At 40.1% G+C, this 23,749-nt stretch overlaps 2 protein-coding genes across 2 annotated transcripts; one reads left to right on the top strand and one right to left on the bottom strand.

Moving 5' to 3' along the window:
- The first annotated feature begins 1,234 nt into the window (after positions 1 to 1,234).
- znf395a (zinc finger protein 395a) lies at positions 1,235 to 18,954 on the top strand. The gene is made up of 10 exons (XM_080034560.1): positions 1,235 to 1,320; positions 8,196 to 8,409; positions 8,717 to 8,880; positions 8,977 to 9,086; positions 9,306 to 9,508; positions 9,603 to 9,703; positions 11,082 to 11,346; positions 14,058 to 14,147; positions 15,498 to 15,568; positions 15,970 to 18,954. The coding sequence occupies exons 2-10, from the start codon at positions 8,233 to 8,235 to the stop codon at positions 16,079 to 16,081; spliced, it is 1,293 nt and encodes a 430-aa protein (XP_079890686.1). The 5' UTR covers positions 1,235 to 1,320; positions 8,196 to 8,232; the 3' UTR covers positions 16,082 to 18,954.
- A 516-nt stretch (positions 18,955 to 19,470) lies between these two features.
- gtf2a2 (general transcription factor IIA, 2) lies at positions 19,471 to 22,723 on the bottom strand. The gene is made up of 4 exons (XM_080033351.1): positions 22,569 to 22,723; positions 20,737 to 20,841; positions 20,078 to 20,239; positions 19,471 to 19,727 (listed from the first exon to the last, which is right to left on the bottom strand). Exons 1-3 carry the CDS (start codon positions 22,638 to 22,640, stop codon positions 20,081 to 20,083), a joined length of 336 nt encoding a protein of 111 aa, XP_079889477.1. The 5' UTR covers positions 22,641 to 22,723; the 3' UTR covers positions 19,471 to 19,727; positions 20,078 to 20,080.
- Positions 22,724 to 23,749: the final 1,026 nt, after the last annotated feature.

Below are 23,749 nucleotides of genomic sequence, written 5' to 3'. Positions count from 1 at the left end.
ATAAGTGATCAGAGTTGTGCAGCAACTAGAACATATTGTAATTTAGCCTACAGAAAGCAACATGGCAAGGTGCAACTTTGGGGATACACCTATTATGAAAACACTACAGAAATAGCCTACTATGAGAGAAAGGAATGTGCTCAAACGTGCAGGTGTGCAATACTGTAAGCCTACTGTTATGCTGTAGGAAGGCCTATGTAGTAGCCTAGTGTTTGTAAAAGTTGTTTGTTTAGCACTGCAGAAAGAATGTGCACAAGCCAGAGAAGATCTGCTTTATTATATATCTAGATTTGTTATTATATTCATGTAGTAGTATTACTGTACAGTAACCACTGACAGAGTGCAGAAAAGTAAGTAAACAACAGACCTCAGTCGGGTGGGTTGCTGAGCTCCGCCAATCAGCGTCCAGCTCCTACCCACGTGGTTCTCTTGTTTACTACGAGGCTGCAGAGCTACCGCGGGGACTGCTATGAAACCCCGGAGCGGATCATCTGGTCGGACCATAGGAGTCACTGCAGGGAGATATTTATTATATCAATAAATCAACTCATAAATTACGTGAGCATGTTGATATTGGAATAACTAAGAAATGGCATCATTAATATTTTTTTTAATCTTTTGTTCTGTTTATTTGATAGAAATATATCCTACAGGGTTTTAAATATGTGTCGGTTTACCAGATGCACCCAATAAAGAACTGTATCCAGTTTGTAGTATTCACTGTTTCTGGAGTTTGACCGACTAAGCTCATTATGCAAAGGATTGCACCATTGCATGTAGCATAGTTGTCGTTCCCTCTACACTAGAATAGAACATAAACGTTGGAATATCATTGCACAGTGTACAACAAAATGTAGCATAACTCCTTATAGCCAACTGCACACAGAAACTCACTTAAGTTCAACAACAAATATGAATATACAAGTTAATCTATTCACTTTGTGTAAACATGTACATCATTACCATGTGTACATTGCAGCCAATCAGACACTGGTAGGCTTATGTGTATCCAGTAAAACATAAATGCATTGCAGTCATGATGTCTGGAGAATGTAGCACACATTTTCTATAAGTGAAAAGAATGTGGAAAAAAATTAGTCTGTGTTGATCCAGTTTTGAGGAAAAATAAATCTCCATCCAGTGCATATAATCCAGTCCATGTGTTGTGTTGCTCGCCCCTCCCCTCCACCACGTTGTTCAAACTGGCTTCAGCCTGCAGCAGCACACTCTCAATTCTCATTGAACAACAGTGGACACACACTCAGCCCTTCTGGAAGTGTCGTGGTTGTTGTTTTAGTACTGGAGCTTCTCCCTCCTCAGGTATGTGACAGCTGATGCTGCTCTAATCACAGTTGTATTGCTTTTTTAGTGCAGAGTGTTTACTGACTTAATTGGTCTATACAGTGTGCAGTGAATTATCAGTTAGCTGCTGCTAAAGTTTACAAAGACAATGTGCTGACTTAACTTTACAGTCTTGCGTTCACCTCTGTGTTGCCCACTTATTAGCATTAGCCTACCTTCTGTTAATGGAGGAATCACTTTTGGCCAATTGTGCAGTAAAACTTTGTTGTTTTTGTGTGCCTGTAACATGAATATTGTGTTGTTCGTTCGGACGAAATAAAAGTTTGAAGTCTTTGAAACCAAAGATAGGGAAGTAGCTTTACACTGCGCAAGCATGCCTAATGGAACTCGTTTTCTTAACTGTTTTTGCTGTTCATCGTGAGCTCTTATTGTGGAGGGTGTGAACCATGGTGTGAACACGGCACTGAAGGAATTTGATTGGTTCAGAGCTGCAGACAGGCAGGGGGTGTGTTGCACAGTATATTATTTTGGGATTTTTTTTTGATAATTTTGTATTTTGACCCTGTGCTAGACCCAACAAGCTCATGTTTGACTATAAAACTTTCATGGATGTAATTTTAGTACACAGTTATGTGAACATGGATACAATACCCTAATTAGTATGCTAACAAATAAGGACTGAAAAAGGTGAAAAACCCAAGACAAATTCATCTTATTGTTAGGTGGCTGAGTGAAAACAATAATGGTGGACGAAGTATTCAGATCATTTACTTACATAAAGTACAAATAATGCAATGTATAAACACAGCCTATACTTGTAAAACTAAAATGTTTGGTAACACTTTACAATAAGGTACACACACAATTGTAGTAGCTACTACATACCTACTACATAGATATGTGTTACCTACTACATAGATTTTTTTTTTGTGCTACCTAACACAGGTTTTTTTTGTGTTACCTACTACACAGGGTTTTTTTTGTGCTACCTAACACAGGGTTTTTTTTGTGTTACCTACTACAGGTTTTTTTTGTGCTACCTAACACATAGGGTTTTTTTTGTGTTACCTACTACATAGGGTTTTTTTGTGCTACCTAACACATAGGGTTTTGTTTGTGTTACCTACTACAGGTTTTTTTTGTGCTACCTAACACATAGGGTTTTTTTTGTGTTACCTACTACATAGGGTTTTTTTTGTGCTACCTAACACAGGTTTTTTTTGTGCTACCTAACACATAGGGTTTTTTTTGTGTTACCTACTACATAGGGTTTTTTTTGTGCTACCTAACACATAGGGTTTTTTTTGTGCTACCTATGTGTTAGGTAGCACAAAAAAAACCTATGTAGTAGGTAACACAAAAAAAAACCGTATGTGTTAGGTAGCACAAAAAAAAACCTGTGTTAGATAGCACAAAAAAAAACTATGTAGTAGGTAACACAAAAAAAAACCCCTATGTAGTAGGTAACACAAAAAAAAACCCATATGTGTTAGGTAGCACAAAAAAAACCTGTTAGGTAGCACAAAAAAAAAACCTATGTAGTAGGTAACACATATCTATGTAGTAGGTATGTAGTAGCTACTACAATTTTGTGTACCTTATTGTAAAGTGTTACCAAATGTTTAGTAAACGCATAGAAGTAAAGTATAAAATTATACAAGAACTACATGACCAAAAGTATGTGGACACCGCAGCAAAATCGGAGCCGGTTCCGGGCTAGTTCGGAGCTAGAGCCAGTGTTTTGGTTTCACAACGCCAGAGAACCGGCTCCGGCCTGTAAAAACCGGTTCAACTCCAACCCCAGGATTGAGCTAGGTTTGAGGTAGGACTGCCTGCGCCAGCGGCCGGGGGAGGGATTATCCTGACAACCAGACCAACTGAAACCTCATGCCCGCCGTATTTAAAAACACCACTACTACGGGACGTAAACATAACATAATTACCGAACGTAGCAATCAAATTGACCGGCGAAAATACGCTGTATGGGTCCTGTTAGCAAAGTAGGGTGACCAGATCCCAATTCACCAGATGTGGGACAAAGACTACGCTTGTGCGGGAACATTTCTGGACAATGTGCCGTTTTTTTTTTAGCAAAATAAACTTGTGTCACCACCGGTAATGCCAGAGACACGGCTTTCTATATTAAAAAACACTATCTTAAGATCAGTGCGCAGCAGTTAAGTTACTGTTAAACAAATAGAGCATTAAGGCTGCAGCTTCACATTAAAAGCATTTCACTGGCTTCACAGTAGCATTTCACTGGACAAACATGAGTTGGCTTTTATTTTGAAGTAACAGGAAAGTAAACGCTGAAGCAGCCGCAGACAGCACCTTCACAGAGCCCACTGAGCCGAGCAGCGCGACACAGATAAACGAAGACACAGACACACACACACACACACACACACACACACACACACACACACACACACACACACACACACACACAGAGACAAAGTGAGAGCCAACACGTGTACAAATAAGACGTATTCGCCGCTGTTGTTGTGCTTAAAGCTAGTGGTAGCTTTAGTGTTAGCCACAAGAGCAGCGGCGTCGGGCGACGTAAACACACGTTTACAGTGACGTCATGACGTTGCTCTCTTGCCGGCTCCATGGCTGGCTCTGGTCGTTGTGAAACCAACCGGTTCATAACTGGGATAAGCACCAGCCCGGAACTGGCTCATGGTTCTTTTTGGTGTGAAAGACATGTACTTTTAATCTTTTTGTTGGGCTCCAGTGAAGGTGAATGCTGCAGCCTATAATGACATTTCAGACAGCAGTGTTCCACAGACTGTCTTCTTTCTTGTTTCCACAAACTAGCTCCATAAATAAATGCTGTTCCCGGTTTCATGTGATTGAACCCGATTTCAACTCCTAACCAACACTTTGTGGGATGAACTGAAAATAGAGCTGAAATGATCAATCATAATATATTGTTATAATAACCAATCTTTTTCAAGGTAATATTTGAACCAAAAATGCCAAACATTTTCTGTTCAGCTTCTCTAATGCAAGGATTATTTAGAGCTGCAACGATTAATTGACAAATCGATTATTAAAATAATCGCCAACTATTTTGATAATCGATTAATCGTTTGGAGTAATTTTTTAATAAATAAATTCCAAATTGTCTGATTTCAGCTTCTCAAATGTGAATATTTTCTGGTTTCTTTAATCCTATTATGACAGTAAACTGAAATGTCTGTGTGTTTTGGACATAACAATACATTTGAGGACGTCAACATGGGCTTTGGAAAATTTCTCAACATTTTTCACCATTTTCTGACATTTTATGGACCAAAACACTAATCGATTAATAATTGATTAATCGAGAAAATAATCGACAGATTAATCGATTATCAAAATAATCGTTAGTTGCAGCCCTAGATTGTATGCTTACCTTTGTCATATAACATAAAAAGAAACACAGAGAAAACTAATAATTAACCAATAATACCAACATGGGTGTTGGATGTCCCTGATGCTCTAGTCTGGTGAATGGGAACATATCCCTGCAGTGGGTTCAACATGTGGAGGAAAGATTAGAGATAGATAGATCAGTGGAGGCAGGTCGAGCAGCACATTTATGGCCATGGTGTCACATACTTTTGGCCTTGTACTAAAGTGTATACAGGTATGTTAGTTTGTATTGTTTTATTTGTATGTGTTGAAACTAGACTGGTTTACTGGTGTCTGTGAGTCACTGATTTACTGGAAAACTCGAACTTGAATGGGGGCGGGGGGAATCATGTTTCATCATGTTGCCGTGACGACAGATTAGTAATGAAGGTGTTATAATAACCATCAGTGTCAGTACAGTAGATGTCACATAGGCCTACAAAATAAAAAAAATCAATTAACAGTTTAGCCCATCTGTTCCATTTGCTTAATTCCTCTGCTCAGCTCTTTACTGTTATCCGGATGCTAATTAATGATACACACTAGGGCTGGGCGATATGGACCAAATCTTATATCACGATATAGGTAATTTTATATCACGATATGGATATATATCACGATATAGTATTTTTCCTTAAAATTCAATGGATTACAATAACCGTACTGAACTTTAATCACGTAAGATTATTTTCATCTTTTGCTTGGAACTTAAATTTCCATACAAAAGAGAAACTGGTGCAAAATACCACACCAGTCTGGCTTTAGTCAGTCAGTGCAAAATAAAAATGACAGCATCAACCAAAGAGCCTACATTTTCCAATTGATAGTAGCCTATATCAAAATAATGAAAGACTTGAATTTTACTGCAGTATTTGCTCATCTTCATTTAAAAAAGCTGTCAAAATTAACTAATGAGCAAATACTTTAACTCCAGCTTCAACACAAATAATATTTTCAAGTTTGACATGTTTTAAAGTTACATAAAACCAGCCTTGCTGGCTGTCTCCAACAGGGCTGGACTGGGACAAAAAATCGGCCCTGGCATTTTTGGCCATGGCAGCCCACCATGATTATTTATACGATATGCGGAGGCAGGAGCGTTGCACCAAATTCTGGGCCCCTATACAGGAAGTCCTGATGGGCCCTCTGAGAGGCGGTCTTACAACACAAACATGTAAAAGCTATGTTTGTCTATAGTCCAAAACGTGTGTGAGTGACTGGTCCCTCTCTGAGCCAGATAACAACACAATGTTTCTATTGATGAATGACCAAATCATTACGCGTACTTGAACACAACCCCTGGTCTACTAACTCTTAGTAAACATGCACACGCACAGTGTTTCTCACAGGAATTTGGGAGACTGTGTCGTGGACCCTGGACCTTCTAAGGGGGTCCGGGGGAATGCTCCCCCGGAAGATTTTTTTTTAAATGTTAAAGTAAAATTCATCAATCTGGTGCACTTTGAGGAGAAAACTAAGGCTAAATCAACTATTTCCTATAGCTATTTAGTACTATTTTCTGGAATAATTTATAGACACAGAATGACCAAAAAGCAGAAAGAAGAAATGTACATGTTTAAAAAATCCAGTCAGCTTCGGGATTTTTTTGACCTTCGTTTGTATTTTTTAATGGCCCAATATAGGCCCCTGATCTTCGTAGCCCTGAACAATGTTAATTAAAAAATAACAAATTTACTGACGAATGAAAGGCCCCTGATATCTGTTTTTTTTTCTCCCCTAAATAACATTTGTCGGGGCCTTCAAAGATCAGGGGCCTATATTGAGCCAGTAAAAAAAAAAATAATAAAAAAAAAGTATTTACTTTTTGAGTGCAGCCCCCCTCTGCCTTGGGCCCCCCAAGCCTATCCGCCGTCCGACGGCCCTGAACGTAACTGACCATCGTCAGATGCTCATAATTACAGAGTAGTAAATTCGTGATAGGCCTAATACAATTCAATGCAGCCTCTGAATGGGCGGCCCTCTGCTGTGTGTGTGTACAGCCTGCACGCACATTTATATGTCCACGGCACTCCCGAGAGGGAAGGTACCTCGGTCCATTAAAAAAAATATATATATATATAGGCCTATATATTTTTAATTTTTTTTTTTTTTTTTTTTGGGACCCGGCCCGGCCCAAAATGCCTGCCGGCCCACCGGGCATTGCCCGGTACGCCCGATGGCCAGTCCAGCCCTGGTCTCCAACAATAACAGCACGGGGGTGAAGCCCCGAGTAGGCTAAAGATGTCATTATTAGCCAGCTAGCTCACGAGAGCTAACCCATGTAGTTTGCGGCTTAAAACAAGCCAACTCTGCGTCACGGCAACAGCACGCTGAAGCAGCAAGCAAGTTTCCTTTGCCCGATGACATTTTTGACCGTTAAAACCAGCAGCTCTGCCACCGTGACACGGAGTTGGTTTGTTAACTTTAGTGACGGCGCACCGAAGCTAGACCATGAGCTAGACAGCTAGAGCAACAGATGAGGCTTCTTCTGTTGCGGGTAGAGAAGCTGTATTGCAGCCCAGAACTCTGCAGCAGAGCCCCCGTGTGGCGAGGCGGTGTAACTGCAGTGTAATTATAGGGACACGGAGGGACAGCTGCCTCCCGCTCCATATATGCTCCCACCACATCAACTTTGTATCTCTGCGATATAAACGGTATGGCCAAATCTCTCCCGGTAGACACTTTTATATCGTCCACGATATGATATCGTCATATCGCCCAGCCCTAATACACACATACACACACACACACACACACACAAACACAAACCAAGCTAGCTGCAAATTACACTACAGCCTGCGAGTTCACTCAGATCTGTGAAACATAGAAAGGATTTGCAGTTAATTCAGAGCTGAAGGTTTCCCGGTAGCCTTTTCTTTGGTACTTATCGCCTGATGTCCACAGTGTAACTTAAATTTTTTAAGTTGTTCATATTGTATCTTCTACTGCTCTAACGTTTTAGCTTTATAGTGACTATTCACAATTAGAGTGTTAATTAACATCTGAAGAAAGTTGAGGGATTAGGGAGTCTCCCATCTTTTGTGTTGCTTCCTTAGTCCAATTGCTTTTCCAGGTGCAAAGCCATTTACCTTAAAGTGGATTACTTGTGTGTTTGTTATGAGGTGTTTACACTGCATGTTTCTGACCCTCTGTCATCATAAGTCAGTGATACACGAATCAACTGAAGAGCTTACAAATACAAAATAGCATTTTTGTAATTTAATTTCAAACAAAAAGTCTACGAAGACCCCCTTCAAATTATTGTTTAACACAACCCTGACCCCTAATGCACATCCATGTTACAAAAAAAACTATATTGATCTCTCTCTATTCCAAGGAAAAATAAGCTTACATTTTGTGTTTTTCAGAGTATTCAATATTTAGTTTCAGTTTTATTAGCGTTCAAACAGAGATTTTTTGGCTTTGGCAGCATCACATTCAGATCTACTGATTGGACTGACTGAACAGGAAGTCCTTTTATTTCTGTGTTTCAGATTCCAACTCTTCAGTCAGACAGATAGACAGACAGACATGTTACCAAAGACTCGTCTGGGGAAGCGATCTCCTCTAGGGACGCTAGTGAGCTCCACCTGCCCAACAGTAGGAGCAAAAACAGTCCAGGAGATAGGTGAGACTGGCGTCACCATGGCAACAGCTGGAGCAGCAAATCAGACCATCAGCAGAGTCAAAGGCCATCCTGGGCTGAAGGTGAGACGACATCATTTTGTCAGCGTCTCCCCACACTCCTGCTGTCAAAACTTCTTCCGGGTTGTATTCTTAAAAAAAACAAGGTGTTCACATTTTTCTGTCCAGCCCGGCAGTAGATAGACATTTATTTTAGACTGAAGACAAAAAATTCCAGTTGCCTGATTCAGTTCTTCAGAGAGGGAAATGAAAGAAAAAAAAACACTGTGGGGATCCACGTCAAAGGTAAGGAGTAAGAAATATCTTGCCATGATGTTCCAGCTACTGACAGTGGTTGTGTTCTCTCTCTCTCTCTCTCTCTCTCTCTCAGATGTATTTCCAGTGCGGAGGAGGAGGTGAATGTTCAGGTGTGGTGGATCAGCTGGACCTCTTGCAGAGTGACGTTCATGTCTGGACTTCGTCTCATCCGTCCTCGTCCTCTGTGCCTCCGTCCTGCGGCAGAAGTGTCTCCTCTTGTATCGACGTCCCCAGAAGGTGAGATGTTCTCTCTACCTCTGTGCACCTCTCTGCATTAGTTTCTGCATATCTTCCAATACATATAGTCAATTGTACCCTGTCCCCGGCCTGCAGTCAGAGGAATCCAGAAGAGGTGGACATGGATGAGCTGATGGCAGCGTTGGTCCTCAGCAGTTTGTCCTGCAGCCCTCTACTGCATAGCCCCGCCCAGCCAGACACAACAGGTACAACAAACAACTATAACACAAAATAACAAATGACAACAACAAAAAATACTTGGAGCTACAGTAGAAGCAGCAGTAGTAATATAAGCTGTAGTTTCTAGAGCTTGATCCATACAAAAGAAGGCATGTATTAATGTCCCACTCTGTCTTGGTCACTTTTTCTTTAAAAAAACAAACAAATATATAAGTAAAGGTTTGTAATCAATCCCAATGCTTCAGCCACTCCGATGGACTGTGGCGGCAGCGAGCACTCTGACAGCGGCAGCAGCGGCTACTGGAGCATCGGCCACGGCAACGGAAGCCCCACCCCCTCTCCACCGGTGGTAGAGGCTGCTGTCTGCCCGACTCGACCATCTGACGAAGGACTGGACATGGAGCTTGAGCAGGTGTTGTTCGATGAGCCGGCGCCACGGAAACGCAGGGTGAGTGTTTTCCACGGTTGTCATTTCACATCTTTAACCCCCCCGACACTGCAGACAGCGAGGGTTGACGGTGTGTTTTTTTTTTCTCTGGCAGAACTCAGTGAAGGTGGCCTACAGGTGTCTGTGGCCGAGCTGTGGGAAGGTGCTGACATCAGTGGTGGGAATGAAACGTCACATCCGGACAACACACCTGTGGTGAGCCCTAGAGCTTCTTTCTCTTCAAGGATTTGAACTTTGTGTTTTTATATGGAAGCTTGACCCCAAATGAGAGAAAAACGGAAACGTCAGATAGTTTAGATCAGGGGTGTCAAACTAATTTTCACAAAGGGCCACTCTACGATATGATAATCACACCAAGGGCCAGACTGACATACCCTCTTTATAATCGAAAAATAAAAAGAACATATCTAAGTAAGTATATAAACTGCGTACAATGGCTAGTTTTCGCTTCAACATTCTCGGGGGACAAATGATAGGTGGGGTGTATTGGGGTGCTCCCCCCGAAATTTTTTAATGTCAAACACTTAATTTCCTGCATTCTGGTGAATTTTTATCCACAAATCTGTGCCTTTTCGGCATCAATTTATGTTGGAAATGTCTTCATTTTTGTAAAGGAAAAGACAACATTCAGGTTCCTGGTGAAACAATTATAAAGGATTATAATGCAGTAAGGCTCTCAGGCATTCTGGATTGAGCCACAATATTTATTCTCCTGGATTTTTCAAAACTTTCTGCACATTCAAAACATATCACATGTTTTGTTTTTTTAGGAATCATGACGCAGCACCAGTGTTAGCTATGACACTTTACATTGGTAATGAAATGCCAAGACACCATTGGAAACGAAAGGGGTGGGCTATCAGCAGCTAGCTAACGTTAGCTAGTTGGCTATATTGTAATTTAAAGCAAAAGTTAGAAACCAGATCATTTTGACATTAATCCTTAGACAAAATCAATCATCAATATTAGCATGCTATTTGGCCACATATATTGGCCTATTTACAGCCCTCAGAAAACTGACAGCTCTTCTTAGATGCAAGTTCATCAATTCATGGCTTAAAATCCTGAGCTGTGGAACTTTCAGCAGACATTCCTAGCTGTAAGCCACGTAAGTTTCCTAACAGTTGGGAGCGAATGTGACGTGCGGATATGGCACAGGCTCCATGAAGAAAAAAAAAATTAAATATATTTTTTTTTCTTCAGAATTGATTCAAATCGGCCGAATTGATTCGCGGGCCAGATCGAAACGTGTCGCGGGCCAGGGCCTTGAGTTTAACACATGTGGTTTAGATGTAGGGTCATGTTATTTAAGGTAGATCACTGTGTATCGTCATGGGATATTAAAAAATTATTTACCAATTTCCCATTCCTCCATTGAAACGGAACATAGGCCGGCTAATCAATAATAACAAACTGTATTGTTTGGTTATGGTGACTGTCTCGTCATTTTGACTTACCATGAGTATTTTTTTTTAACTACCAGAACTACTATCCTGATGTAATCAATTATTATTTTTCTATATATTTTATAAATATATTTTCTCATAATTATTGATTTTCTGACCCACGACAGCCACGGTGGCGAACACGAGCGTTGTTCCCGCAGCGAGGAGGATTTCTACTACACTGAGATAAACCAGTGGGACCATCCGCAGCAGCGGCAGTCTCCTCCCCTTCCCCTCCTCTGTGGCCACGCCCCTTCCTCCCCCTCTTCACCTCCCAGCCCTCCCCCTCCCTCCCCTCCCTCTCCCCCTGCTCCAGTCTGCAGCGCTTTGAGTAGCTCTGCCCCTTCCTCCTCTGGCAGCTTATGGCAGGTCAAATCAGAGCACTCCTACCAGGTAAGGCGGGGCTTATCCATCAACCCTTACCCATAAATACATAAACAGACATTATAAATAATGGCAATAATGTTGCTGTTCTCTCATGTTGTTATTGACACAGACCAGTGTTAATTTTGGCAGCATATTCTGATTTAGTCTTAGTCTTTTGAATATCACACCATTAAGTCTTAGTCCTATTCTAGTCATCTAAAATATTTTAGTCTTAGTCTATTTTTAAATATAAGCATAATTTAGTTGACTAAATATACAGCGGGCTTAGTCGACTAAGTGTTTCTTTCTTCATTGAATGGTATTAAGGTTTGAATATGCAATACAGACACAGATTTAATGGTTGTAATACAAAACATGTATTCTATTCCAGTGGCGGCTCCTGACAATAATCTCAGGGGGGGCAATTGTTGCCATGATGGGAAATATGACCCAAAATTAACCTAAATCAGATAGCATATGACAATGTCATATTGCATTTAACTGTTTGTTTTTCCTGTTCATCTGGCATAACCACTCTGGCAACATTAGACAAGCATTGCACTGTACAGTATTTTTGGAAATTAAGTTAGTTAATTTCTTGAATAAAATTATTTTAGCTCTAAAATGATTTAATTATCCGGCTGTGGCCATCACAGATAACGTGTCATCTACCAGTGTGCTCCTCAGATAGGCTTCCTTTAAAAGTTAGGAGACAAAAATGGATGCTGGCATAGCATGTGCAACATTAACAGTGCTAATCATCACATTGGTTTGGGTTACTACTGTCTACAGCACTTGGTAGGCGGGTTTATGTCGGACGGTGAAAGCAGCTGTCAGCTAAACGACGATCAACAGCTGATCGCCGTTCAATAGCCGATCAGCTGTTGAACGGCGCTGGCTCGTATATGCAGATTGATGTTTAATGTTTGTTTTACCTTTTCTGAGAGATGATGCATAGGGGTGACACCCAAAGTTATCCATGCGGTCTCTGTGCTGCCATCAGGATGGATAAAAAGCCAGTATACAGTCCATATCATCATGCAGCGGCAGCAGGACAGAGCGTTAGCGCATTAGCATCCTGCTAGCCTCGTTAGCCGTTCAAACGAGCCCCGTGAAAATCCGCGTTTATAAGATCCCCCAATCCATCTTGGTAGATACTTGCTTGATGGTTACATTTTGTCTGGGAAAGACCTAGTCCGAGTCCGATCAAGTAAGTAGCTTGCCAGCCTAGCCTGAGTTGATATAAAGTTGTGTTGGTCTTGAATATGACCGCTCTGGGCTGCATACTGGACATGACTGTATTAGTCACTGTAATTGGTTTATTGTTTACTGTACGTATGACGACAACACGTTAGGGCGCGCACCCCCGGAACCCATAGAGATTGCATTGCGAGGCTTGCAGTTTGAAAAAAAAAAGTTTTACATTGATGTCTATGAGAGCGCTTGGGGCGATTTTCAACCAGCCCGACATCGCCCCAGAGTGACGGTACAGAGCACAGACGCTGATTGTACAATGATATTCAGACTTAGATGCAGGTAAAAACTGTATTGAAATCATAAATTATGATTATTAATACAAAAAAAAAAAAAAAAAAAACATCATTATTATTCATTATTATATTTTCGTTTTTTGCTGATATGGCTCAAGGAGGGCGGCGCCCTATCGCCCTCTATGGGCGAGCCGCCACTGTTCTATTCTATCCTAATAATCTCACATAAAATCAGTGTACCTGACTGGATGGGGGGAGGGGGGGCTTTAAGAGCATGTGCCCGGGGGCCCATTATCTCATGATCTGTCTATGAACCAACTGAATTCCACAATCATTTTTCTTTTTGCGGGGAGGATGCACAAGCATTATTTATAAAAAATAAAGAAAATAAAAAAATAATTGGGGGGCCCCACACTAGGTCTTGAAACGGGCCCCGAGATCGCTAAGGCCGCCCCTGGGCAGCAGCAGCAGCACGCAGTTAAGGCGCTGACAAAAGTGAGCAACTGCGCTTTCCTTTAAGCAACACTGCTGCCGCTGTGTGTGTTCGGACTTCTATTGCATCAAAGCCTTTTTGATAATAAAATGAGAGGTTTTAATTGAACGCTGTCCATGCGTCGGAGACTGTTGATTGTAACTTACTCGGGTGAAAACAGAAACTAACGGAGGGAGGCGGCAGTTTCACAGTTCATTTCCTATATAGTTGCGCAGTCAGTTTGGGGACATGGCTCTGTGTATTCAAGCTCGAGACATAGCCTACTACAAACAGATCGCGGAACTTAGCCGTTCCCCTAGACAAGGTTAACGGGCAGGATATCCCTGACTATCATTTTGTCCATCAAACCGCAGAGTTTTTCTGCACGGCGGCTCACTCCACCCGCTCACACTGGCGCGGTGTCCCGTCGATTTTCACCGACACAGGGTTGCATTCACTGCTTTGCCCTGATTGGATTTCTTCCCAACTTGTTCCACAAAAAGAGTAGTTCTGATTGGATCTCTTCTCCATTCGTCCCGCCCTAACATTTTCGTGTCGTTCCTATTCGTTGATAGTGTCAGTTATATTCGTCTCAGTCTTCGTCATCATATCTGCCTTTTTATTTTGTTTTTATTTAGTTTACGCCTGTGAAAAATGTTCGTTGACTAATATTTTTAGTCATAGTCTTAGTCAACGAAATGAACACTGACACAGACGTATAATGATATGCAAGTATAAATATTGTGTAACATATTGTATTCCTTTTTTTTGTAAAGACACCAACTCTGAGTGATGTGATGTCACCAGCCGCTTCAAACACGCCCCCCTGTCGTTGGACAGCCCCACCCACCAGTTGCCTCAGACAGGTAGGAGGCTAGAATCAATGTGTATATTTACTATGGATCATTTGATTACCCACAGGGAATTACCACTAACTCTGCAGCATTACATTGCTCTGGTCTTACCGTACTTGTATATTCTCTTTCACTAATACTTCTACTCAACTACAATTCAGAGGGAAATATTTACTGGACTGGACTAAACAAGCTAACATTGAATAAAGTTGTTGAATCCAGCTCGATATATCAGTCAGGAGACATTTTACTGCACAAGCAATGCCTTCACTACAAGAAGCTGAGAATACTGCGGTATACTTTCACTGCGATTTCACTCTGAGTTTTACTTGTAAGGAATATGTTTACCTTGATGTATTTATATGAGAACAGAACCAGAATGACTTCCCAACCCTGGCTCCAAATTTTGGTTTCCTGGCAAACTTCCTGTCTGATTCAGTCTCAGTGTTTCTAGCAGCAGCTGTTTGAAGAACCCTCTATTCACCACCTGTTCTGCTCAAACAGCAAGCTTTGGTCTTTTTCATGTGAGTTGTTGACACAGTGAAAAATATAGCCATATAAAAATACAAATCATAACAAAAAGCCAACAACCTTGCCAGTTTGTGGAAGGAGGTGAAAAGTGTTCTGTTATTCTGCTTGTGGTGTTGGTGCAATGAAGCAAAACAAAAAAAAACAGTGTGCAGCAAACCCTGCAGACTGCTGTAAAACGCTGCAAATATTTGAGCATGTAATCCATGGAGTGAAACTCTGCAGCTTCTCTGTAAAATTATGATACTTTATTGTTCAGTTTCTACAGAGATCTGACTGTTTTGGACTTTCTCTGAGAAGTTTAGGTTAGATTTTAAATGTATTGTGCGTGCCCGTAAAGCCAGCTTCACCGTGCAGTACATAAACACACTTCTTCAATTCAGTTCTGTATTCTCTGCGACTGGATCCTTCGCAGCAGTCCATTGTTTATTTTCTCCACCAGCCCGAAGGAGCCTGTTAAAACTGGTTTTAAACCGGAGGGGGGTGTGGCATAGTCCTCCTTGCTTTTCATTCAGCAGGAAAGTCCCCTCGTGGATGGTTTGTGGTCACATTTTCCATCAATCTGCCGGGGTGCAGTGCTGCCACCCGCAGGCTGATGAAGGCAAATGCAGAATGTTTTGACAGAAGAGAGAGGACACACAAAGCACAGTCACAACTGCAGAGACAGGCAGCAAACAGAGTGATGAAAATCCCTCTGTTTCTGTTCCCAAAATAAAATAGCATAAAGCAGCAAAGAAAGGACAGAGAGGAAAACAGTAAAAGGCTCTAACAAGAAAAACAACACAGACTCTGAAGCACCCTGACTCTCCTCTTCTCTCTCTCTTTCTTCCTTAGGGTTTGGCGATCCGGGTGCGTTCAGTCAGTGTAGGAGAGCAGTGGCTCCAGCATCAGGGTGCCCCCTGTAGGTCAGTATTTACACACACCATGTCCCCACTAGGTCACTGTGTGATATTGTATAAATCATCTAACAGTTAATTCAGCTTTTCCATGAAAAACATTTGATGGGTCCAGCTCCTCACATGAAGATTGGCTGCTTTTCCTTTGAATAATGGGAGTAACTTTAATGTGTTTGTGATCATCTTGATCCCTTGACTTTGGATGAGCACAACATGTTAGGGACATTTTACTGCTTTAATACATTTAGCATAATGCTCCTGTTACATACATGTGTGGTATTAGTCATTTTATTTAACCAAAGGATCTGAATATTCCACATGTCCAATATAAGCTGCTACTTAAGACTGAAAACCAGGGAAATCAATGATGCAGTTCTTAGTAGTTCTCAATGTTTCTCACTCTCGGTCAGGAGGACTCGCGGTGAAGCCAAGAAGTGTCGAAAAGTTTACGGCATCGAGCACAGAGACCAGTGGTGTACGGCATGCCGCTGGAAGAAAGCGTGCCAGCGCTTCCTCGACTGAACAGAGGAACAAACAGAAGAAAAGGAACTCAAAGAGGACTGAGGCAGGCCGCAAATTTCAGTCTTAGCTGGTGGATGTTTTATACTTTCTTATATCGAAAGCCGAAAATATTTTCTCTGTACATTTTTATACTCTCCCTATATTTGTTAGCAGTGTCTCTTTTTTTGAATGTATTTTGTAGATTTTTGTGTCCTGTCATCATAGCTTTTTGATAAACACATTAGTGACCTTTGCCCTGGAAGCAGCCTAGTGAGTTTTTGCGTCCAGCCAACTCTCCTCAGGTGTTCGTCAAAAAAATGGCCAACTGTGTCAGGATTGATGTTTACTCAACAGTTTATTAACCCATCCATTTTCAACATTTAATATGTCGAATATCAGGCACTATCTCTAACAACAGGATCCCAACAAGGAAAACTATAAGATATTCCAATTTAAGAGGCGGGCCTAAAAGAGCAGAGAGCACTTGAAAATCTCTCCCAGCTCAGTGCAGCCCTGTAATATTTTTTTGCTCATACTATAGCTCAGCCCCCCAGGGGGGCGCGCCCCATCATTTGAGAAGCACTTAGCTAACTCTTGGATTTTCTCTTCAAATTTGACCCTCATTTGGAGGAAAACCTTACTATAGAATAGGATCAGAAATGTGTGGACTGCTCGTGGCTGCTCTCCAAAAAGAAAAAGGAACTAACTTTTTTGTTTTTTATACCGTTGGTGTTACGGCAGAAACAAGTTCTTCTAAAGGTCATCTAGGGTCGTGTTGTTTCTATACAGGCCCCTGGATTAATCTGCAGTTTGTACATAAATAACTGACTCAAGAGTGACACCCTTGTAAAGTCTGTGAAACCCTTTGGTTTGTTTCCTCAATAGTACCATGAAATGGTTTTAATATGCTGTTCTCAATAGGAGCGGTTATAATGTATCGTAATATCAGATATTTTGGCGAAATACAAATGAAGTACTGATCAACTTAATGGTGTATTTTGGAGTTTGACCCATTCTGGGGACTAAAAGTCAGGATTTTCAGCAATAGTTTTTCTGTCTTTTTGATTCTGTGTCCAATTTTTTGGAACACAAGTTGATTAGTGGAAATGGTTTCCTCTGCATTCAACCTCTTAAGGCATTCAGTGCTGCAGTTTGACATTTATATATAACTTTAATTAAGCATGTAGAAAATGGTGTATTACACAATAATATTAGCAGATTTAAGTGTTTGATATATTTGTCAACTACACCTGTGGACACCCAGTAGGATGCTGCTGTAAACCGATCAGATCAATGCAGATGTAGGATAGGCCTATGCCTTCATAGAAATACTGCACACAAATGTATTTTTAGCTGTCTACAACTATGTTCAAAATAATTTGTAGAATCACTGCTGTAACCTGTTAGCCTGGTCCTACCAGACCATCGTACTTCATTTCATTTGTACAGAAGGTCTGGAATCGCTCAATTGACAAATGTTACCTCACATTAAAGCGAGTGTCTTTTGAAGTTTATAACTATTGGATCTGCCTAGTGCCACTCTGGATCTGCCAACCAAACGCATAACGTTTGGTCGTGACGTATGTCATATGCCGGCTTCTGACTACAACTGAAACTGGCGCACAACCTCAACGTCATTGTTCTCAGCCACTCCCTCTGTTCACTGATTGGACCGCCAAGAATCTGGCCATGATTTTTCTAGTAGTGATTTGGCACCCATTTTTTTAAGGCAGTATTGGTGTGGCAGGGCTCCTCAATTGCTCTTCAGACACTGAACTTTCTTCTTTGATATTTTTTCATGTCAAGTGTCAAAATCTTCTGTCAGCATCTCAACTAAGACAACAGATGTCAGACACTTCTCTGTAAATATCAGCATCACTCTTTACTCCTGTTTTCATTTCCGATCAGCCATATCTTCATGCAAGCTTCATTTCAGTTGTTCTGTTGGGAAGCAGAAGCCATTTCCACTCCTCTGTGGTAGCCATATGTAGTATTGCTCACAAACTATGTTTAATTAAATACAGTTTTACACACTATATCATATATATATAAATATTAGGGCTGTCAAGCGATTAAAAAAATGTATCTAATTAATTACAGGCTCTGATTAATTAATCTAAATTAATCGCATACTTATATGACACTTTTATACCTGTTTGTAAACAGCTGTATAGCCTACTACAGTTTGTTTCTCTCTCTCGCGCGCGCTCGCTCTCCGTCTCTCGTAACTTCTGTCTCCTCCCCTCAGCCAGCTTTATACATGAACTAGCGCCGAATTTTCTCAAAAAAAACAAGCAGACAAAATTACGACTTTCCATCTCCCACAGCAGACAGCGCTGCACTGTCACCATTTCGTAGCCTACTCATAGGCAAAAATATTGACACACACACAGCTACACAGCTAGCAAACAAAATTGGAGGAAGATTGAGAGATAGGCCTACTGTTTTGAACCTAGCCTACATTGTTGCACCCACTAAATCAATAATGCACGGACACTGCGGAGAATTAAGTAAGATGTCTTCCTACCTTCATGCATCCCATAAACCGTCCATAGAGCCCTCGAGTCGGCCCCTTTCCCCTGCTTCTCTCTTTACCTTTCTCCCTTTAACCCACGAGCTCCGCACCACTTTTGCACCGGGTCAAAGGGCATTATAGAAGTGCGATTAATCTGCGTTCATTTTTTTAATCGCGTAAATTTTTCTGTGATTAATTAATCGAAATTAACGCATTAATTTGACAGCCCTAATACATATACTCTACTATAATCTACTTATTCCCCGTACAAAGAAATGTACACACGTTAAATATCCAATAAAGATTCCTCCTGCCTTTTCAAATGGTCATATTTCAGATGGTAGACGGAGATTCTTCTATTTATATTCCCTGTTTGTTTACGTGCAAAAAAAGTAAATGTTGATCTTTGTTGCCATGTGCACTCTTTTATACATGTGAATTCCTGAGGGTATTCTAATAAAGTGAAAAGGCTGATTCTGGCTTGTGTTTGGTTTGGTTGGTCTTTACTGATGATGTCACATCATGCTACTATAGCGAACTTTCACGCTCACAATTTAAGTTCACTAATAGGCTGAAGTCTAGAATCTACCCTTTTCAAAATGCAGTAGCAATTATTTTCATTATTGGTTTGTTCACTTTAATATTATTTTTACACATAATTATAAGTCTAACAGGTCAGAACTAGACCAACTTTGTTTTTTATCTTTAGCTTAAAATATTGTTAACGAAACGGATCAATTATTCCTCGCGTTGGTTGGAGAAGCTGGAACATGAATGATCATTTTGATTCTGTATTAAAACAACATTCATTGTAAACACCCTCATCCAATGAATTTAATAACTTGATAAATAAATACCCTCCTGATTGTTTCAGAATGAAGAGAAAATCTATGTATTAAATAAAGTTTTTTTTTATTAAAGATGATCCAGCTCAATATAACAGCAAACTGAACACAAACCTCCTGTAAACTGATTATTAAAAAAAAAAAATGCTGCAGGTACAGTGACTGGTCCACTCCGACACACACACACACACGCATTCACTCACACACTTCTCAGCTGTGACTCTGCTGTTATAAATTATATGTACAGTCCAGGTCCATCTGTGACTCCATCTGACACCAACACGTCATCACTCTGTAGCCTTGGAGTCTGCAGAGAGAGAATAGACTTGTGTCAAAGAAACACAAAACAGGTAGAGAACTGCAATAATGGACTATGTAATTGTTTTATTATGATAGTGATATATGAAAATACACATTTTCTGCAAACTGGTTGATAAATAACCAGAACGGAATATCTGAAAATAATTGTATCACTGAATTGAAGTTCAAGAGTTATCAAAATATGGGTATTAAAAATTAACTTCCGCTAAGACAGTTGAGTATATGATGCTCATTGCTCACCCATTTACAGTCTATGTGCCCACCTTGTCGGGCACAAAAGAACAAACAGTGAAGTCCTCCAGTGTAAAATATGAACTGCGGTCATTTCTTTCTTACCATTCATTTGTCCGTTTTGTTTTGGGTCGACTCGCTCTTTCCGTCACAGGCCACGATTTTGACCTTGTCGACCTTCACGAGGTCCGTCACCTCCCTGAACTCCACGTCGTTCAGGACAAATGTCCACACGTTGTCACAGAACCTGTAGGTGTTCAGAGAGCCCTGGAGGACAGGCACAGGACAACCACTGAGTGACAGGCGCTCAAAACTCCACACAGAACAGATCAAGACTTAAAGGAATACTTCATCCATACGGAACAGGCATACAATACATACATACATATAATATCATAATAAATGTGCTATTATAATATAACAAATTAGGTTTTTCTTCCCTCAGTCTTTCCTCAGTCTTCCCTTGGCCCAGCTGTCCTGTTAATTCTAACCCTAAATTTTTACCAGTGTGATGTCACACTAGTAAAATGTAGGGTTAAGACAGTGAGACCATAACACACTCTTTTGCCTTTTCTCAGGCTAGGATGAACCGATTTCAAAAATGTTTGCACATTTGTACTACATAGGATCTCGGAGTTCAATACACCTTCATATTCCTACCGCTGAAGTGGGTCTTTAACTGTCAAAACAGACATTACGTTTTTCTGAAAGTTTTAGTTATTTTTTAACAGTCTCATGTCAAAGTTCACCAGAAGTGGTCTCACCCTGAAGTTGACTCTGTTGCGCACACGGTTGGCGAGCGCTGTGTTGATTGCTTTATCAAACTGAAGGAGGACCTGAAGAGCCAGCTGAGGAGTGATCTGCTGAGTCTGAAAACACACAATTCCATTCATTTAACGTCTCACAGCACCAGCCTTCAACACACAGACATGTGTGTCTTATGTTTCTAAACCAAGAACATATCCCAAAATCCAACTACTGACTCCTTAACAGATCATTGTTTAATCTGATAACGCACGATTCAAGATTTTTTTTATTGTCATATGCACAACAATTACAGAGCAGTCGCTGGCAATGAAATTCTTAAGTCTTCGGCTCCTTCAACCGTGCAATATAAAGAAAAAGTAAAAGAGAAACACCAGTATAAAAGCTGATACTTAAATGATAATGATAATAAAAATAATACAAGAAAATAAATAATATAGGAAATAGTAAAAGAGAAACTAGTTTGAAAGCTGGGACCTAGATAACAAAATTTTAAATGTAAACAGACAACGCAAACAGCACAGTTTGGCATTACATGCTGGTACTCTTTTTGTATAGTTGAACAACAGTTGGTGCAGCTTCCTTACGTTTAGTCATCACAGTGAGGGTTTCAGGTTTGGCGCATAACCTGAGCACAATGTCAATGTCAATGTCACTTTCATAACAATATTGTAACGAATAATACAGGCCAGCAGACAGACTTGTTTTTGAATACTTTTGCAGAAGTGTTTAGACTACCAGTTAAGTAATGGAACAGGCCAAATACAAGGCCACTTCACACTTTATACACTTGGCATTGTCACAGAAAAACTGAACTGTGCTGAACTGATCTTAAAAGCTGAAGCAATTAGATTAAAATTGACTGTGTATTGGACTGCAGATTCTTAAAAAAAAATAAAAAAAATTTGTGTATATATATATATATATTTATATATATATATATAGCCGTTGGCTTCTTCCGTCTCCCTTCGGACAACACAAAGTATGATGTGTGAATATTTGCAAGAGAAAATTGTGTATTGTATGGAATTGTCCGAAAGAATAATAATAATAATAACACCAAGCTGCTTTTACATGTATGTCTGTGTACAAATTAACACATGCTGGACTAACCTGGACTGACCACTTCCAGTAATGCTTCAATAATGTTATTGAAGATTATTATAGTCTCTATAAAAAATCTAATTTGTGCAATGTGATGGATAGGTATTAAAAATACATCAAGTTTATCCAGCTTTCATAGCTTTTGCATAACATTGACATTTTCTTTCTGGTGAAACTTTTCCTGCCTGCCAATAACATTTTGTTTCATGTAAAATTAGACTAATGTGGATTGTGGGTCCCTAAATCTGGAACTTTTTTAAATCCTGAGACAGTTTTGATCCTAGTTCTTGTGTGTGTTTACACTAAACTTCAAGAACCTCAATGGCTAGGAGATGCAACAAAATACATTATCGTTAGACATATTTTCCATAATAAAGAAGTCATATAAGAAGTCATATCAATGATGGACTAATCTAAAGCTTTTTAAGTCATTGAGTAATTAAATATGCACGAATATCAGTTAAAAAAAACTTTAAAACTGCGAACACGTTTTTACTTGTATTACTTTACTTTCAAGTCGATACTAATAATGCATGCAGTACACACAACTGTAGTTTTACACTAGTAAAGAAAATATATGAAATTAACTTCCGATTGGATCAAATAAGAACAGAGGCAAACCGCAGTTAGCAATCTGCAGTTAGCCCGCTAGGAGCTAACCAGTTAGCAACCTGCTAATTTGGACTAGCTCTGAGCAAATATCCGTCATGTGTGAGGTTAATGTCACCTGTATGAGCTCGTCCAGGCTCTCCTGTAGGCTGTTTCCCAGAGTGGTGTTCCTGTACAGCTGGTACGCCATGGTGGAAACTACCTAAAGAACAATAACTACCGTAAACTATCCTTCTTACACACACTAAGCTAACTGAGCTAGCCGCTTTCCTCCAAAACTAATAAACTGTGCAACAACAAGCTGACAACATGGAGAGGAATTCCTGTTCTTCATTTCAAAATAAGATGTATTAATCTTTTCATGACTACAATGGCGTCAAGGCCTACTACTAATACAACTAGCCTACTATCTCAAGTGGGTGCAGGGGATATTTCCACCTCAATATTTAGAAGAGGTAGCCGTAATGTGTCCCCTTCAAAATGTTTGAAAGACAACTGCCTTCTCTGCAGAAGAGGTAAACATAACAGTGCAAGGGTTGAAATATTTATATATCCTTCTAACCGGGAACGATGTAAAGTGTCATGTTCGTTAACACTGGTGCGCCATGAGCAGTGAGACATGATTCCTAAAAATATCCCAAACTTTAAACTATGCTGTAGCTTTATTGTGAAATGTCTCATACATTTAATACATTTCGCACTGATAGGTATTTTTACTAATTCTAATCATTCTTAACCAAGTTCATAAAATATTTTATTTTATTTTACAGAATCTCATTTCTCAAGAAGTGATTTGATTTTATTCTGAAGAATGACTGTCCCCTTTTCCCGTTTTAATCCTTGCTAATTGATGTGTACGGTGGGCGAGAAGGTCCAAAGCATTTTCAAACTAATGTTTCTTTCACTTTATTATTGCATTACTGTATGCTGCATTACATGGATGTATCATGGATGTGCATTTATAGTTAGGATGTATTCTAATTAATATTTCCCTTTTCAGTCAAAGCTTGTCTATCTTCATTATTGGAATCACACAACTTAGTTTTTTATTAACTAAGCACTCAATGATATAGAAAACAAAAGGTAAATGTGTCTTTGTTAATTGACAATACTGATGTTTAACATTAACCTTTACATTATTGGATTATTAAATCAATCAACTTCTATTTAAAGTGCAGCTGATCAGACTCTGTAACAATCTGACTGTGGCCTTTTTGAAAAAATAGTCCACTAGGTGGCAGCAAAACACCAAACAGTGAAACTCTCATAGCCACGCAGATATGGAAAGTGGGATTTGGG

Source organism: Ammodytes marinus (genome assembly GCF_949987685.1).
Source record: "Ammodytes marinus genome assembly, chromosome: 1".
NCBI lineage: Eukaryota > Metazoa > Chordata > Actinopteri > Uranoscopiformes > Ammodytidae > Ammodytes > Ammodytes marinus.
This window is presented reverse-complemented; position numbering and strand designations above follow the sequence as displayed.

Bases quoted from the DNA above. Each gene is read 5' to 3' on its own strand.
- znf395a (XM_080034560.1), top strand. From the start codon at position 8,233: ATGTTACCAAAGACTCGTCTGGGGAAGCGATCTCCTCTAGGGACGCTA. The intron at 8,410-8,716 runs GTGAGACGACAT...TCTCTCTCTCAG, and splicing joins AAGGCCATCCTGGGCTGAAG to ATGTATTTCCAGTGCGGAGG. The intron at 9,087-9,305 runs GTACAACAAACA...CCAATGCTTCAG, and splicing joins CGCCCAGCCAGACACAACAG to CCACTCCGATGGACTGTGGC.
- gtf2a2 (XM_080033351.1), bottom strand. From the start codon at position 22,640: ATGGCGTACCAGCTGTACAGGAACACCACTCTGGGAAACAGCCTACAG. The intron at 20,842-22,568 runs GTGACATTAACC...GTGTGTTTTCAG, and splicing joins GCCTGGACGAGCTCATACAG to ACTCAGCAGATCACTCCTCA. The intron at 20,240-20,736 runs GTGAGACCACTT...CCTGTCCTCCAG, and splicing joins GCAACAGAGTCAACTTCAGG to GGCTCTCTGAACACCTACAG.